This window comes from Dermochelys coriacea, chromosome 1 (assembly GCF_009764565.3).
Source record: "Dermochelys coriacea isolate rDerCor1 chromosome 1, rDerCor1.pri.v4, whole genome shotgun sequence".
In the NCBI taxonomy this organism is placed as follows: domain Eukaryota; kingdom Metazoa; phylum Chordata; order Testudines; family Dermochelyidae; genus Dermochelys; species Dermochelys coriacea.
This window is the reverse complement of record NC_050068.2, coordinates 588,272-600,978: the sequence shown is the minus strand read 5'-3', so window position 1 is coordinate 600,978 and position 12,707 is coordinate 588,272. Positions and strand designations below refer to the sequence as shown.

Here is a 12,707-nt window from a genome sequence, read left to right as displayed (position 1 = left end):
TTAGTCTGGGTTACAGCACCCACAGATCCACTGTTCTACCAAGCACTAGCAGATGCCCAGGGGGGCATCCCCTCCTGCCCCATTCACTGACCCAGGGCCCCATGGCAGAGGCCCTCGGCTGCCCCCTGTGTGAGCCCGGCGATGCTGCAGCCCTGTGGGCACCTGCACCCCAGGGCCCCACTCAGCCCTCTGCCCCCGCACCCTCCACAGCACTGCACCCCCTGCCAAGCCCCCACTCGTAGCAGCCCAGCACCCTGCTAGCAGGAGCCCAGTGACCCTGATGCCCAAAGGGACAGGGCCCAGCATCCTTTCAGAATACTTTATTTTGTACATATGATTCCTTAGCGTACGGCAGCCCCACCCCCACTCGCAACCAGGGGTGGAGCGTGCTGGCTGTAACCCTGGGACTGGGGGGCTGAAAGCTGAGGGGGGAAGCTTAGATTGTTGGCTCCTGGGCGTGAGACAGGCAGGGGGTAGCATTGCCCTGGGGACAGGAGGGGCAGAAGCTGGCTCCTGGGGAGTTCATAGCGGCGATGGCTGTAGGGCTCCCTAGGCAGGGGGGTGCAGCCAGGATTGGGGGATCCTCCTGGAGACTAGCCCCCAGCACGGAGGAGGAGGGGGGGGGAACTGGGCTGGACACCCTCCCACCTGTGGGGGTCTGTGGGTGGGGGGGGACGTGCCGGGGCTTGGCAGTGCTATGATGGGCAGGCCTGGGGCATGCATCCCTGGAGTAACACAGAGTGAGACGCACCCCCAGCCAGGGCCTGACAGAGGCCAGGGCGCCCACCGCTGCCCAGCCCTATGCCAAGCCACTGCTCTGGGCCCTGCAGGTCCCACGACCCCTCCGTGCCCCCAGTGCTGGGTTCGGCCACCCCATGCCTGAACCCAGCCACAGAAATAAAGTGCAGATCAACCCTAGCGAGAAGGGAGACACAGGGAGGGAGAGAGGGGAACGGGGGGAGGGGGTTACTGGAGGGCAGATCAGGGTGGGCTGCTGGGGGGCCACAGTGGGAAGGCAGCTGGGGGTTGCTGGTGGGGTGCACAGCTGGGAGACACTGGAGAGGTGAGAGGTGCCAGGGAGCACAACAGGCATTGCTGGGGGCACATGGGGGCAGCAGGGGCACAGCAGGGCAGGGGGTGGGCATTGCTGGCGGGCACCGGGGGGCTGGGCAGGTGTTGCTGGCAGGTACAGAGGGCAGGCATTGCTGGGTGGCACCAAAGGCAGTGGGCAGGCGGTGAGGGGTTGCACTGGGGGCTGGGCGTTGCTGCGGGCACTGCTGGGTTGCACTGGGGGGCGGTGGTGCTAGGTTCTACAGGGGAGTGGGCGGTGCTGCGGGCACTGGGGGGCGGGCAGTGGTGCTATGTTTTACAGGGGGGCAGGCGGTGCTGGGTTGTACAGGGGTGTGGGAGGTGCGGGTGCTGGATTGCACTGGGGGGCAGGCAGTGCTGGGGGGCTCAGAGGGTGGTGGGTATGGGGGGCGATGATGAGCAGGAGATGCTGCACCCCAGAGAGAAGGAACAACGGCCCCAGCTCCTGCATTCCCATTGACCATCTGGCCCGGATGGCTGGGGTGAGGGGCAGCCCCTCAACAAACACCAAAGGGCCCAGGTGTGGGGGGAAGGGAGGACAGCCCCTAACCTTCACTGCAACCGGGGGGACCCGCTGGGCCGCCCCTCTCCACGGGCCAGTCTCCTTGCTCTGGGGCATGGGCCGGCAGGCTCAGGGGTGGGTCCCCCCTCGCCGGGCTCTTGCACTGTAGTTTGGGAGGCCTAGGGCTCCTGCAGGCCCCCCCAGTGGGGCTGGGCACTCAGCACAAGCCTGCTGGTGGGGGAGCGGCCCCTTGGTCTCTAGTCCAGGCAGCGGGGCAGGTGCAGGCTGGGGCTCGCCCAGTGCCCCTCAGCTACTGCAGGTAGCGATAGGCCTTGAAACAGTGGTTGCCCGAGTCGGCCACCACCACGTGTCCGTCCGAGGTGAGTGCCAGGCCCTGCGGCCCATACAGCGGGTCGGCCAGCGTGTTGATGTAGGACAGGAAGGAGCCTGAGCTGTCGAAGACCTGCCGAGAGAGGGGACTGTGACAAACCTGAGGGACAGTCTCAGACTGAGGCAGTTCTGGAACAAACTAATGAATTTAAACAGCAATAAGTCACCAGGAGCAGGTGGTCACCCAAGAGTTCTGAAGGAACTGAAATGTGAAATTGCAGGACTACTCACTGTCGTCTGTAACCTATCGCTTAAATCAGCTTCTGTCCCAGATGGCTGAAGGATAGTTAATGTGACACTAATTTTTAAAAAGGGCTCTGGAAGTGACCCCAGCAATTACAGGCTGGTAAGCCTCACTTCAGTACTGGGCAACTGGTTGAAACTAAAGAAAAGAAAAAAATTGTCGGACACACAGATGAACATAATTTGTTGGGAAATAGTCAACATGGCTTTTGTAAAGGGAAATCATGGCTCGCCAATCTACTAGAATTCTCTGAGAGGATCAACAAGCATGTGGACAAGGGTGATCCAGTGGATATAGTGAGTTTAGATTTTCAGAAAGCTTTTGACAAGGTCCCTCACCAAAGGCTCTTAAGCAAAATAAGTTGTCATGGGATAAGAGGGAAAGTCCTCTCATGAATTGGTAACTGATTAAAAGACAGGAAACAAAGGGTAGGAATAAATGGTCAGTTTTCAGAATGGAGAGAGGTAAATAGTGGTGTCCCCCAGGGGTCTGTACTGGGACCAGTCCTATTCAATATATTCATAAATGATCTGGAAAAAGGGGTAAACAGTAGGGCTGTCAATTAATTGTAGTTAACTCACGCGATTAACTAAAAAATATTAATCACGATTAATCGCAGCTTTAATCACACTGTTAAACAATAGAATTCCAATTGAAATTAATTAAATATTTTTGGATGTTTTTCTATATTTTCAAATATATTGATTTCAATTAAAACACAGAATACGAAGTGTACAGTGCTCATTTTATATTATTTTTTTTTATTACAAATACCTGCACTGTAAAAACAAAAGAAATAATATTTTTCAATTCACCTCATAAAAGTACTGTAGTGCATTCTCTTTAGAGATGGTGTCCCGAGCCTCTGTTTGCCAGAAGCTGGGAACGGGCGACAGGGGATGGATCACTTGATGATTCCCTGTTCCGTTCATTCCCTCTGGGGCACCCGGCACTGGCCACTGTCAGAGACCGTCGGGCTGACCCAGTCTGGCCGTTCTTATACTCTTTATCATGAAAATGCAACTTACAAACGTAGATTTTTTTTGTTACATAACTGCACTCAAAAACAAAACAATGCAAAACTTTAGACCCTACAAGTCTACTTAGGCCAACTTCTTGTTCAGCAATCGTTAAGACAAACAAGCGTGTTCACTTTTGTGGGAGATAATGCTGCCCGCTTCTTGTTTACAATGTCACCTGGAAGTGAGAACAGGCATTCGCATGGGACTTTTGTAGATGGCATTGCAAGGTATTTACGTGCTAGATATTAAACATTTCTATGCCTCTTCATGCTTTGGCCACCATGTAACGTTATTGACATAATCTGTAACCATTTAGATCATGGTTGCAACCACTCTCATATATTTGCAGCAAATATTGTACAAAGGTTATCGTATAAGGTGTCTAAGACAAGGTGATGTGTTGCTGGTTAGGATTATGCTGTCTGTATGCATGTATCATTTTTGTATTTAAAGATATAAGTATTGGCTCTGTACTGTCTGTATTTCAAACTTGTGCTATGCTTCTGGGTGACACCCCAGGTGTCAGCTCAGCCTAGCCTGGGGGATGACCCATTAAGGACCATCAGCTACACAACTGACCCACTGAGAGAAGGCAGACACACCTCAGGACTCAGTGTGCAGGGACCTGCCTATGGTCAGAACTCTGAGGCTTTTTCATGCCATGTGCTGGAATGATTGTCTTTGGAAGAAAGAAAGAAAGGCCACATGAAAAGAGACTATAAAAAGCTGCTGTAGCTCCTCTGTCTTGTCTTCAATCCTGCTTCTTGCCTCTGGAGGGACTTTGCTACAAACTGAAGCTCTGAACAAAGGACTGAATGACCCATCCCAGCTGTGGATGAACTTCAGAGACTTGATTTGAACCTGCAGTTTATTCCACCACTGCTACAAGCCTGAACCAAGAACTTTAACATTACTGTATGTAATTGATTCCATTGAACCAGTTCAAGCTCTTATCTCTATCTTATTCCTTTTATGAATAAATCTATAGATTTTAGATTCGAAAGGATTGGCAACAGCGTGATTTGTGGGTAAGATCTGATTTGTATATTGACCTGGGTCTGGGGCTTGGTCCTTTGGGATCGGGAGAATCTTTTTTCTTTCACTGGGGTATTGGTTTTCATAACCATTCATCCCCATAACGAGTGGTCCTGGTGATGATACCGGGAAACTGGAGTGTCTAAGGGAATTGCTTGTGTGACTTACGTCTGACTTATGGGCAAAACCGAAGTCTTCTCTGTTTGGCTGGTTTGGTTTGCCTTGATGTGCAAAGAAACCCCAGCCTTGGGCTGTAACTGCCCAGCTTTGAGCAATTTGTCCTGAATTGGCACTCTCAGTTGGGTCCCACCAAAGCCAGCATTGTTACACACCATTCCAAAAGACATGCTTCCATGCTGATGATGCTCGTTAAAAAAAATAATCCATTAAATAAATTTGTGACTGAACTCCTTGGGGAAGAATTGTATGTCTCCTGCTCTGTTTTACCTGGATTCTGCCATATATTTCATGTTATATCAGTCTCAGATAATGACCCAGCATGTAGAATCATAGAAGATTAGGGTTGCAAGGGACCTCAGGAGGTCATCTAGTCCAACCCCCTGCTCAAAGCAGGACCAATCCCCAACTAAATCATCCCAGCCAGGGCTTTGTCAAGCCTGACCTTAAAAACCTCTAAGGATGGAGATTCCACCACCTCCCTAGGTAACGAATTCCAGTGCTTTACCACCCGCCTAGTGAAATAGTGTTTCCTAATATCCAACCTAACCTCCCCCACTGCAATTTGAGACCATCACTCCTTGTTCTGTCATCCGCCATCACTGAGAACAGCCGAGCTCCATCCTCTTTGGAATCCCGCTTCAGGTAGTTGAAGGCTGCTATCAAATCCCGCCTCACTCTTCTCTTCTGCAGACTAAACAACTCCAGTTCCCTCAGCCTCTCCTCATACGTCATATCCCCCAGCCCCCTAATAATTTTCGTTGCCCTCCACTGGACTCTCTTTAATTTGTCCACATCCTTTCTGTAGCAGGGGGCCCAAAACTGGATGCAGTACTCTAGGTGTGGCCTCATCAGTGCTGAATAGAGGGGAATAATCACTTCCCTCAATCTGCTGGCTATGCTCCTACCAATATAGCCCAATATGCCGTTAGCCTTCTTGGCAACAAGGGCACACTGTTGACTCATATCCAGCTTCTCGTCCACTGTAATCCCCAGGTCCTTTTCTGCAAAACTGCTGTTTAGCCAGTCGATCCCCAGCCTGTAGCAGTGCATGGGATTCTTCCTTCCTTAGTGCAGAACTCTGCACTTGTTCTTGTTGAACCTCATCAGATTGCTTTTGGCCCAATCGTCCAATTTGTGTTGGTCACTCTGGATCCTATCCTTACCCTCCAGCGTATCTATCTCTCCCCCGAGCTTAGTGTCATCCACAAACTTGCTGAGAGTGCAGTCCATCCCATCATCCAGATCATTAATAAAGATGTTGAACAAAACCAGCCCCAGGACCGACCCTTGGGGCACTCCACTTGATACCAGCTGCCAACTAGACATCGAGCTGTTGATCACTACCCATTGAGCCCAACGATCTAGCCAGCTTTCTATCCACCTTATAGTCCATTCATCCAAGCCATACTTTTTTAACTTGCTGGCAAGAATACTGTGGGAGACCGTATCAAAAGCTTTGCTAAAGTCAAGATAGATCACATCCACCACTTTTCCCATATCCACAGAGCCAGTTATCTCATCATCTCATCTCAGAAGGTAATCAGGTTGGTCAGGCATGACTTGCCCTAGGTGAATCCATGTTGACTGTTCCTGATCACCTTCCTCTTCTCCAAATGCTTCAAAATGGTTTCTTTGAGGACCTGCTCCATGATTTTTCCAGGGACTGAGGTGAGGCTGACCAGTCTGTTTGTTTTAAGAACACTTTCACTGCAGATTTGACAAAACGCAAAGAAGGTACCAATGTGAAATTTCTAAATATAGCAACAGCACTCGACCCAAGGTTTAAGAATCTGAAGCACCTTCCAAAATCTGAGAGGGACGGGGTGTGCAGCAAACTTTCAAAAGACTTAAAAAAGCAACAGTCCGAGGAGAAAACTACAGAACCTGAACCACCAAAAACGAAAATCAACCTTCTTCTGGTGGCATCTGACTTAGATGATGAAAATGAACATGCGTTGGTCCGCTCTGCTTTGGATTGTTATCCCAGCATCAGCATGGATGCATGTCCCCTGGAATGGTGGTTGAAGCATGAAGGGACATAAGAATCTTTAGCGCATCTGGCACGTAAATATCTTGCTACATCATCTATAAAAATTCCATGCGAATGCCTGTTCTCACTTCCAGGTGACACTGTAAACAAGAAGTGGGCAGCATTATCTCCCACAAAAGTGAACACACTTGTTTGTTTGAGCATTGGCTGAACAAGAAGTAGGACTGAGTGGATAGGCTCCAACGTTTTACATTGTTTTGTTTTTTAATGCAGTTATTTTTGTACATAATTCTACATTTGTAAGTTCAACTTTCAGGATGAAGAGATTGCCCTACATTCTTTGTAATGGGGGAATTGAAAAATACTATCTTTTTTTTTTTACAGTGCAAATATTTGTAATCAAAAATAAAGTGAGCACTGTGCACTTTGTATTCTGTGCTGTAACTGAAATCAATATATTTGAAAATGAAAAAAAAATCCATAAATATTTCAATAAATTGAATTCTATTATTGTTTTAAGTGTGATTAATCACAATTAATGTTTTTAATCGTTTGACAGCCGTAGTAATCAGTGATGTGGCAAAATTTGAAGATGATACAAAACTACTCAAGCTAGTTAAGCCCCAGGCAGACTGCGAAGAGCTACAAAAGGATCTCACAAAACTGGGTGACGGGGCAACAAAATGACAGATAAAATTCAATGTTGATGAATGCAAAGTAATGCACATGGGAAAACATCATCCCAACAATCCATATACAATGATGGGGTCTAAATTAGCCAAGAAAGATCTTGAAAGATCTTGGAGTCATTGTGGATAATTCTCTGAAAACATCCACTCAATGGGCAGCGGCCGTCAAAAAAGCCAACAGAATGTTGGGAATCATTAGGAAAGGGAGAGATAAGACGACAGAAAATATCAGATTGCCCCTATCTCAATCCATGGTATCCACACCTTGAATACTGCGTGCAGATGTGGTCACCATATATCAAAAGTCAACAAAATTGATTAGGGGTCTGGAACGGCATCCGTAGGAGGAGAGATTAATAAGACTGGGACTTTTCAGCTTGGAAAAGAGATGACTAAGGGGGGATATGATAGAGGTCTATAAAATCATGACTGGTGTGAAGACAGTAAATAAGGAAGTGTTATTTACTCCTTCTCATAACACAAGAAGTAGGGGTCACCAAATGAAATTAACAGGCAGCAGGTTTAAAAGAAACAAAAGGAAGTATTTCTTCACACAATGCACAATTAACCTGTGGAACTCCTTGCCAGAGGATGTTGTGAAGGCCAAGACTATAACAGGGTTCAAAAAAGAACTAGATAAGTTCATGGGGGATAGGTCCATCAATGGCTATCAGCCAGGATGGGCAGGGTTGGTGTCCCTCATCTCTGTTTGCCAGAAGCTGGGAATGGGCGATAGGGGATGGATCACTTGATGATAACCTGTCTGTTCATTCCCTCTGGGGCGCCTGGCATTGCCACTGTCGGAAGACAGGATACTGGGCTGGATGGACCTTTGGTCTGACTCAGTATGGCCGATCTTTTGTTCTTATGTACTGCAGAGCCATGGCACCACCCCCCAACAGGGTCTCCCCAACCCCCGGAACAACCTGCGCCCCTGCCCTGCCCAGCACAGTGCCAGGCCCGCGGGGGGTCTGAGCCACATCCTGGATTTCTACCCACCAGTGCCAGTCACAAGCTGGGCAGCCCTGGGGACAGCCTCATGGACCAGGGGAATCCCCTCCTGCTCCGCATGTCACAAGCCAGAACTCACTGCCACCAGATATAATGAGGCCGGGCACTTAGAGTCAAGGAGGCATTTCTCTAATGCCGGAGAAGGGAATGCCAATGTGTGGGGGGAGGGGAGGAACTACTGCATCAGGGAAGGACCACCAGCCCAGCAGGTTCCCAGTGCCTCCCATGCAGATCCCGGCCCTCGCGCCCTACCTGGATCCGGCTGTTGCCCCAGTCGGCCACGATGATGTTGCCATTGGAATCCACGGCCACGCCGGTGGGGGCGTTGAACTGCCCGTTCCCCTCCCCGTGTGAGCCAAACTTGAAGAGGAACTCGCCATCGGCACTGTACACCTGGGGGAAAGAGAGGGGCTTGTCACCCCACCAGCCGCCACAGGGTGCCCCCGACCCAGCACTGGGCTGGCAGGGACCCACCTGGCTGGAACCTGGAGGGGGCGTTGGCTCAATGGAGGGCCACCACAGGCCAGGGAGCACCGGAGCGCGGGAGTGGGACAGGTGGAAGGCGTGAGCAGGCCAAGGGGCCGGCAGGGGCCAGGCTGGGCCTGGGAACAGGCAGCGAGGGAAAGGCCAACTCCGCATTCCACGGCAGATGGGCTGAGTGGCGACCTCTTAACCACTGCTACTCTGGACTCCCCAAGGTCGCCCCATGCTAGGGCCAGGGACTGGTGAACCCTGCACTGCCCTGAGCTGGGTGGGGGGGCCCTCAGCAGGGACATGGCTCCCCAGGGCCCATTGTGGCTGGAGGCGCTGGGCAGAGCTCAGCCGTGGCTGGGGCCTAGGGGATCAGTCTCTGGGATGCTGAGGCGGTGCGGAGGAGAGCGGGACCCCGCGGGTCTGGCCTGCTGAAGGGTTCCTCCTAGGGCCAGTCCTGTGGCTAGATGCCGAGGTGCGGGGAGGGCCAGGTGTGACGAAGTGGGGCTGTTCTTAATGTTTCCTCTGAATACTGTAGGGGTGCCTCAGTTTCCCCTAGGCATTTCTTAAGGCTCTAGGGGGTAGGATAAGGGGGTGTGATTGTTGCAGAGCAAAGGGCCAGGGTACATAAATGGCGACACTCTGTCTCCTGGCAACTGATGGCCTGGGCCCTTCCTCCCTGCAAGGTGAGAGCTAAAGGGTTGGAGAACAAAGGAAACAGGTGACCTCCTGGCTCAGGAAAGGGACAAAGCCCAGAGGAGGAGGGGCTGGAGGGGGAGGCAGTTTGGGGCTGGCTGGAGACATGGAGTGAAGTGCAGACATGGTTGTCTGGCTCACTGCCCCCCAAAATGGACCCAGCTGAGGGGTCCTGTTCTCTGCACCTACAAGGTCTGGTTTAGACCATGTTCCTGTCGTCTAATAAACCTTCTGTGTTACTGGCTGGCTGAGAGTCACGTCTGACTGCGGAGTTGGGGGGCAGGACCCTCTGGCTTCCCCAGGACCCTGCCTGGGCGGACTGGCTGTGGGAAGCGCAGGGAGGGGCAGGGGATGCTGAATGCTCCGAGGTCAGACCCAGGAAGGGGGGAGCCGGGTGAGCTGTGTGTCCTGCAGACAGGCTGCTCCCAGAGAGGAGACTCCCCAGAGTCCTGCCTGGCTTCGTAGGGAGCAGTTCCAGAGCATCGCCCGGGGACTCCGTGATACCAGGGCCCGACTCTCACCTTCACCGAGTGGTTGTGGAAGTCGGTCACCACGATCTCGTTCTTGTTGTTAACAGCAACGAAGTGGGGCCCTGGGAGGAGAGAAAGAAACCCCTGAACCTGCCTCAGCACATGGGGCTGGGGCGGGCTCTGCTCGTGGGGGTAGGAGCCAGCCGGGGACAGCTGGGGCAGGGGGAACCTACGCCTGCCTCATGGCGGGGCAAGTCTGTCACCCCATCAAATGCCCGCTCTCCTGGGGATGGGGCAGGGAGGGCACAAGCCAGGGACAGCGGAGGGATCCAGGCCAGGCCCTGGAGGTTAGTGCACAGTGAATGCTGTAGGGGTTCAGGAGCAGCTGGTGAGCCTGGGCACAGGGGTGGGCGAGTGAGGAAGGGCAGAGTTAGCGACCACAGCAGCTGCCAGACCCATTAGAGAGGGAGAGACCTCAGCAGGAAACACCAGCCCTGCAGGGCATCATGGCCATTCACAGAGGACAAGTGCTGAGAAAGGAGAGAAAAGAACCCAGGAGTCCTGACTCCTGGCCTGCCCCCCGCCCCACCCCAACCCACCAGACCTCACTCCCTTTCCAGCTAGGATAGAACCCAGGAGTCCTGGCTCCTGGCCTGCCACCCTGCTTTAATCACTAGACCCCACTACCCTCCCAGCCAGGATAAAACCTGGATCTCCACCCGACCCAACCCACCAGACCCCACTCAACTCCCATGTGGAATAGAACCCAGGAATCCTGGCTCCCAGTCCCCTCTGCTCTAACCACTAGCCCCCACTCCCCTCCCAGTCAGGAGAGAACCCAGGAGTCCTGGCCCCCAGTCTCGCACTCAGGCCACGAGTGTATGCTGCCTGTCCAAGCACCCGGTAGCCCAGCGGAGTGAAGGTTACCGAACTCACCAGGCTGGCCCAGCACGAAGCCAAAGGCATGCAGTATTAAGGACCTGCCGGTCGCGGTATTACCATCGAGGGTACCTGCAAACTGCCGCTCCGCTGTGCCGCGGCTGCCGAACTTGGTCACCAGCTTCCCATTGGACTGGAAGATGAAGACGCAGCAGGCCTTGTTGTCCACCACGATGATGTGGCCATTGCGGTCCACGGCCACACCCTTGGGGCCCATCAGCCGCCCAGCGCCGATCTTCGTCTGCAGCAGCAGGGAGCGGGACATTGGATCACATGGGCTGGGGGCTGGAACCTATATGAGCCCTGCCTCACTCCCTCCACCCACCCCTGCGTCTGGAACGGCAACAGCCTCCAGCCCTCAAGGCTGACATGTCCCCAATAACCTGTCCCTGAGGAAGGGCCCCCCCCGGCTGGGGGTTAGACCCTGCTATTCAGCTTGTTATAGTACTGGCCTTCACAACATCCTCTGGCAAGGAGTTTCACAGGTTTATTCATAGATTCATAGATACTAAGGTCAGAAGGGACCATTCTGATCATCTAGTCCGACCTCCTGCACAGCGCAGGCCACAGAATCTCACCCACCCACTCCAATGAAAAACCACACCCATGTCTGAGCTATTGAAGTCCTTAAATCATGGTTCAAAACTTCAAGGAGCAGAGAAGCCTTCCTCCAGTCAACCATGCCCCATGCTATAGAGGAAGGCAAAAAAACTTCCAGGGCCTCTCCAATCTGCCCTGGAGGAAAATTCCTTCCCGACCCCAAATATGGCAATCAGCTAAACCCTGAGCACATGGGCAAGATTCACCAGCCAGATACCCAGGAAAGAATTTTCTATAGTAAATCAGATCCCATCCATCTAATATCCCATCTCAGGGGATTTGGCCTATTTACCCTGAATATTTAAAGATCAATTACTTACCAAAATCCCATTATCCCATCATACCATCTCCTCCATAAACTTATCGAGTAGAATCTTAAAACCAGATAGATCTTTTGCCCCCACTGCTTCCCTTGGAAGGCTATTCCAAAACTTCACTCCTCTGATGGTTAAAAACCTTCGTCTGATTTCAAGTCTAAACTTCCTGGTGGCCAGTTTATACCCATTTGTTCTTGTGTCCACATTGGTGCTGAGCTTAAATAATTCCTCTCCCTCTCCTATATTTATCCCTCTGATATATTTATAGAGAGCAATCATATCTCCCCTCAACATTCTTTTAGTTAGGCTAAACAAGCCAAGCTCCTTAAGTCTCCTTTCATAAGACAAGTTTTCCATTCCTCGGATCATCCTAGTAGCCCTTCTCTGTACCTGCTCCAGTTTGAATTCATCCTTTTTAAACATGGGAGACCAGAACTGCACACAGTATTCTAGGTGAGGTCTCACCAGTGCCTTGTATAACGGTACTAAAACCTCCTTATCCCTACTGGAAATGCCTCTCCTGATGCATCCCAAAACCGCATTCGCTTTTTTCACAGCCATATCACATTGCAGCTCATAGTCATCCTATGATCAACCAATACTCCAAGGTCCTTCTCCTCTTCCGTTACTTCTAATTGATGCGTCCCCAACTTATAACTAAAATTCTTGTTATTCATCCCTAAATGCATAACCTTACACTTCTCACTATTAAATTTCATCTTATTACTATTACTCCAGTTTACAAGGTCATCCAGATCCTCCTGTATAATATCCCGATCCTTCTCCGAATTGGCAATACCTCCCAGCTTTGTATCCTCTGCAAACTTTATTAGCACACTCCCACTTTTTGTGCCAAGGTCAGTAATAAAAGATTAAATAAGATTGGTCCCAAAACTGATCCCTGAGGAACTCCACTGGTAACCTCCCTCCAACCTGACAGTTCGCCTTTCAGTAGGACCCGTTGCAGTCTCCCCTTTAACCAATTCCTTATCCACCTTTTGATGTTCATATTGATCCCCATCTTCTCCAATTTAACTAATAATTCCCCATGTGACACGGTAT

General features: G+C 51.3%; 1 protein-coding gene across 3 annotated transcripts in view; it reads right to left on the bottom strand.

The window, feature by feature from the left end:
* Positions 1-305: 305 nt before the first annotated feature.
* Positions 306-12,707, bottom strand: part of TRIM3 (tripartite motif containing 3) — a 24,001-nt gene continuing 11,599 nt past the window's right edge. The window contains exons 3-6 of one of the 3 annotated variants that reach the window (XM_043503954.1): positions 10,726-10,969; positions 9,841-9,911; positions 8,405-8,545; positions 306-2,054 (exon numbers count right to left, since the gene is read on the bottom strand). In XM_043503954.1, the coding sequence (XP_043359889.1) occupies positions 1,902-2,054; positions 8,405-8,545; positions 9,841-9,911; positions 10,726-10,945 (585 nt within the window). In that variant the 5' untranslated portion in view covers positions 10,946-10,969 and the 3' untranslated portion in view covers positions 306-1,901. The remainder of the gene's footprint in view (positions 2,055-8,404; positions 8,546-9,840; positions 9,912-10,725; positions 10,970-12,707) is intronic. The other 2 variants (XM_038412751.2, XM_038412758.2) reach the window with 2 other exon arrangements.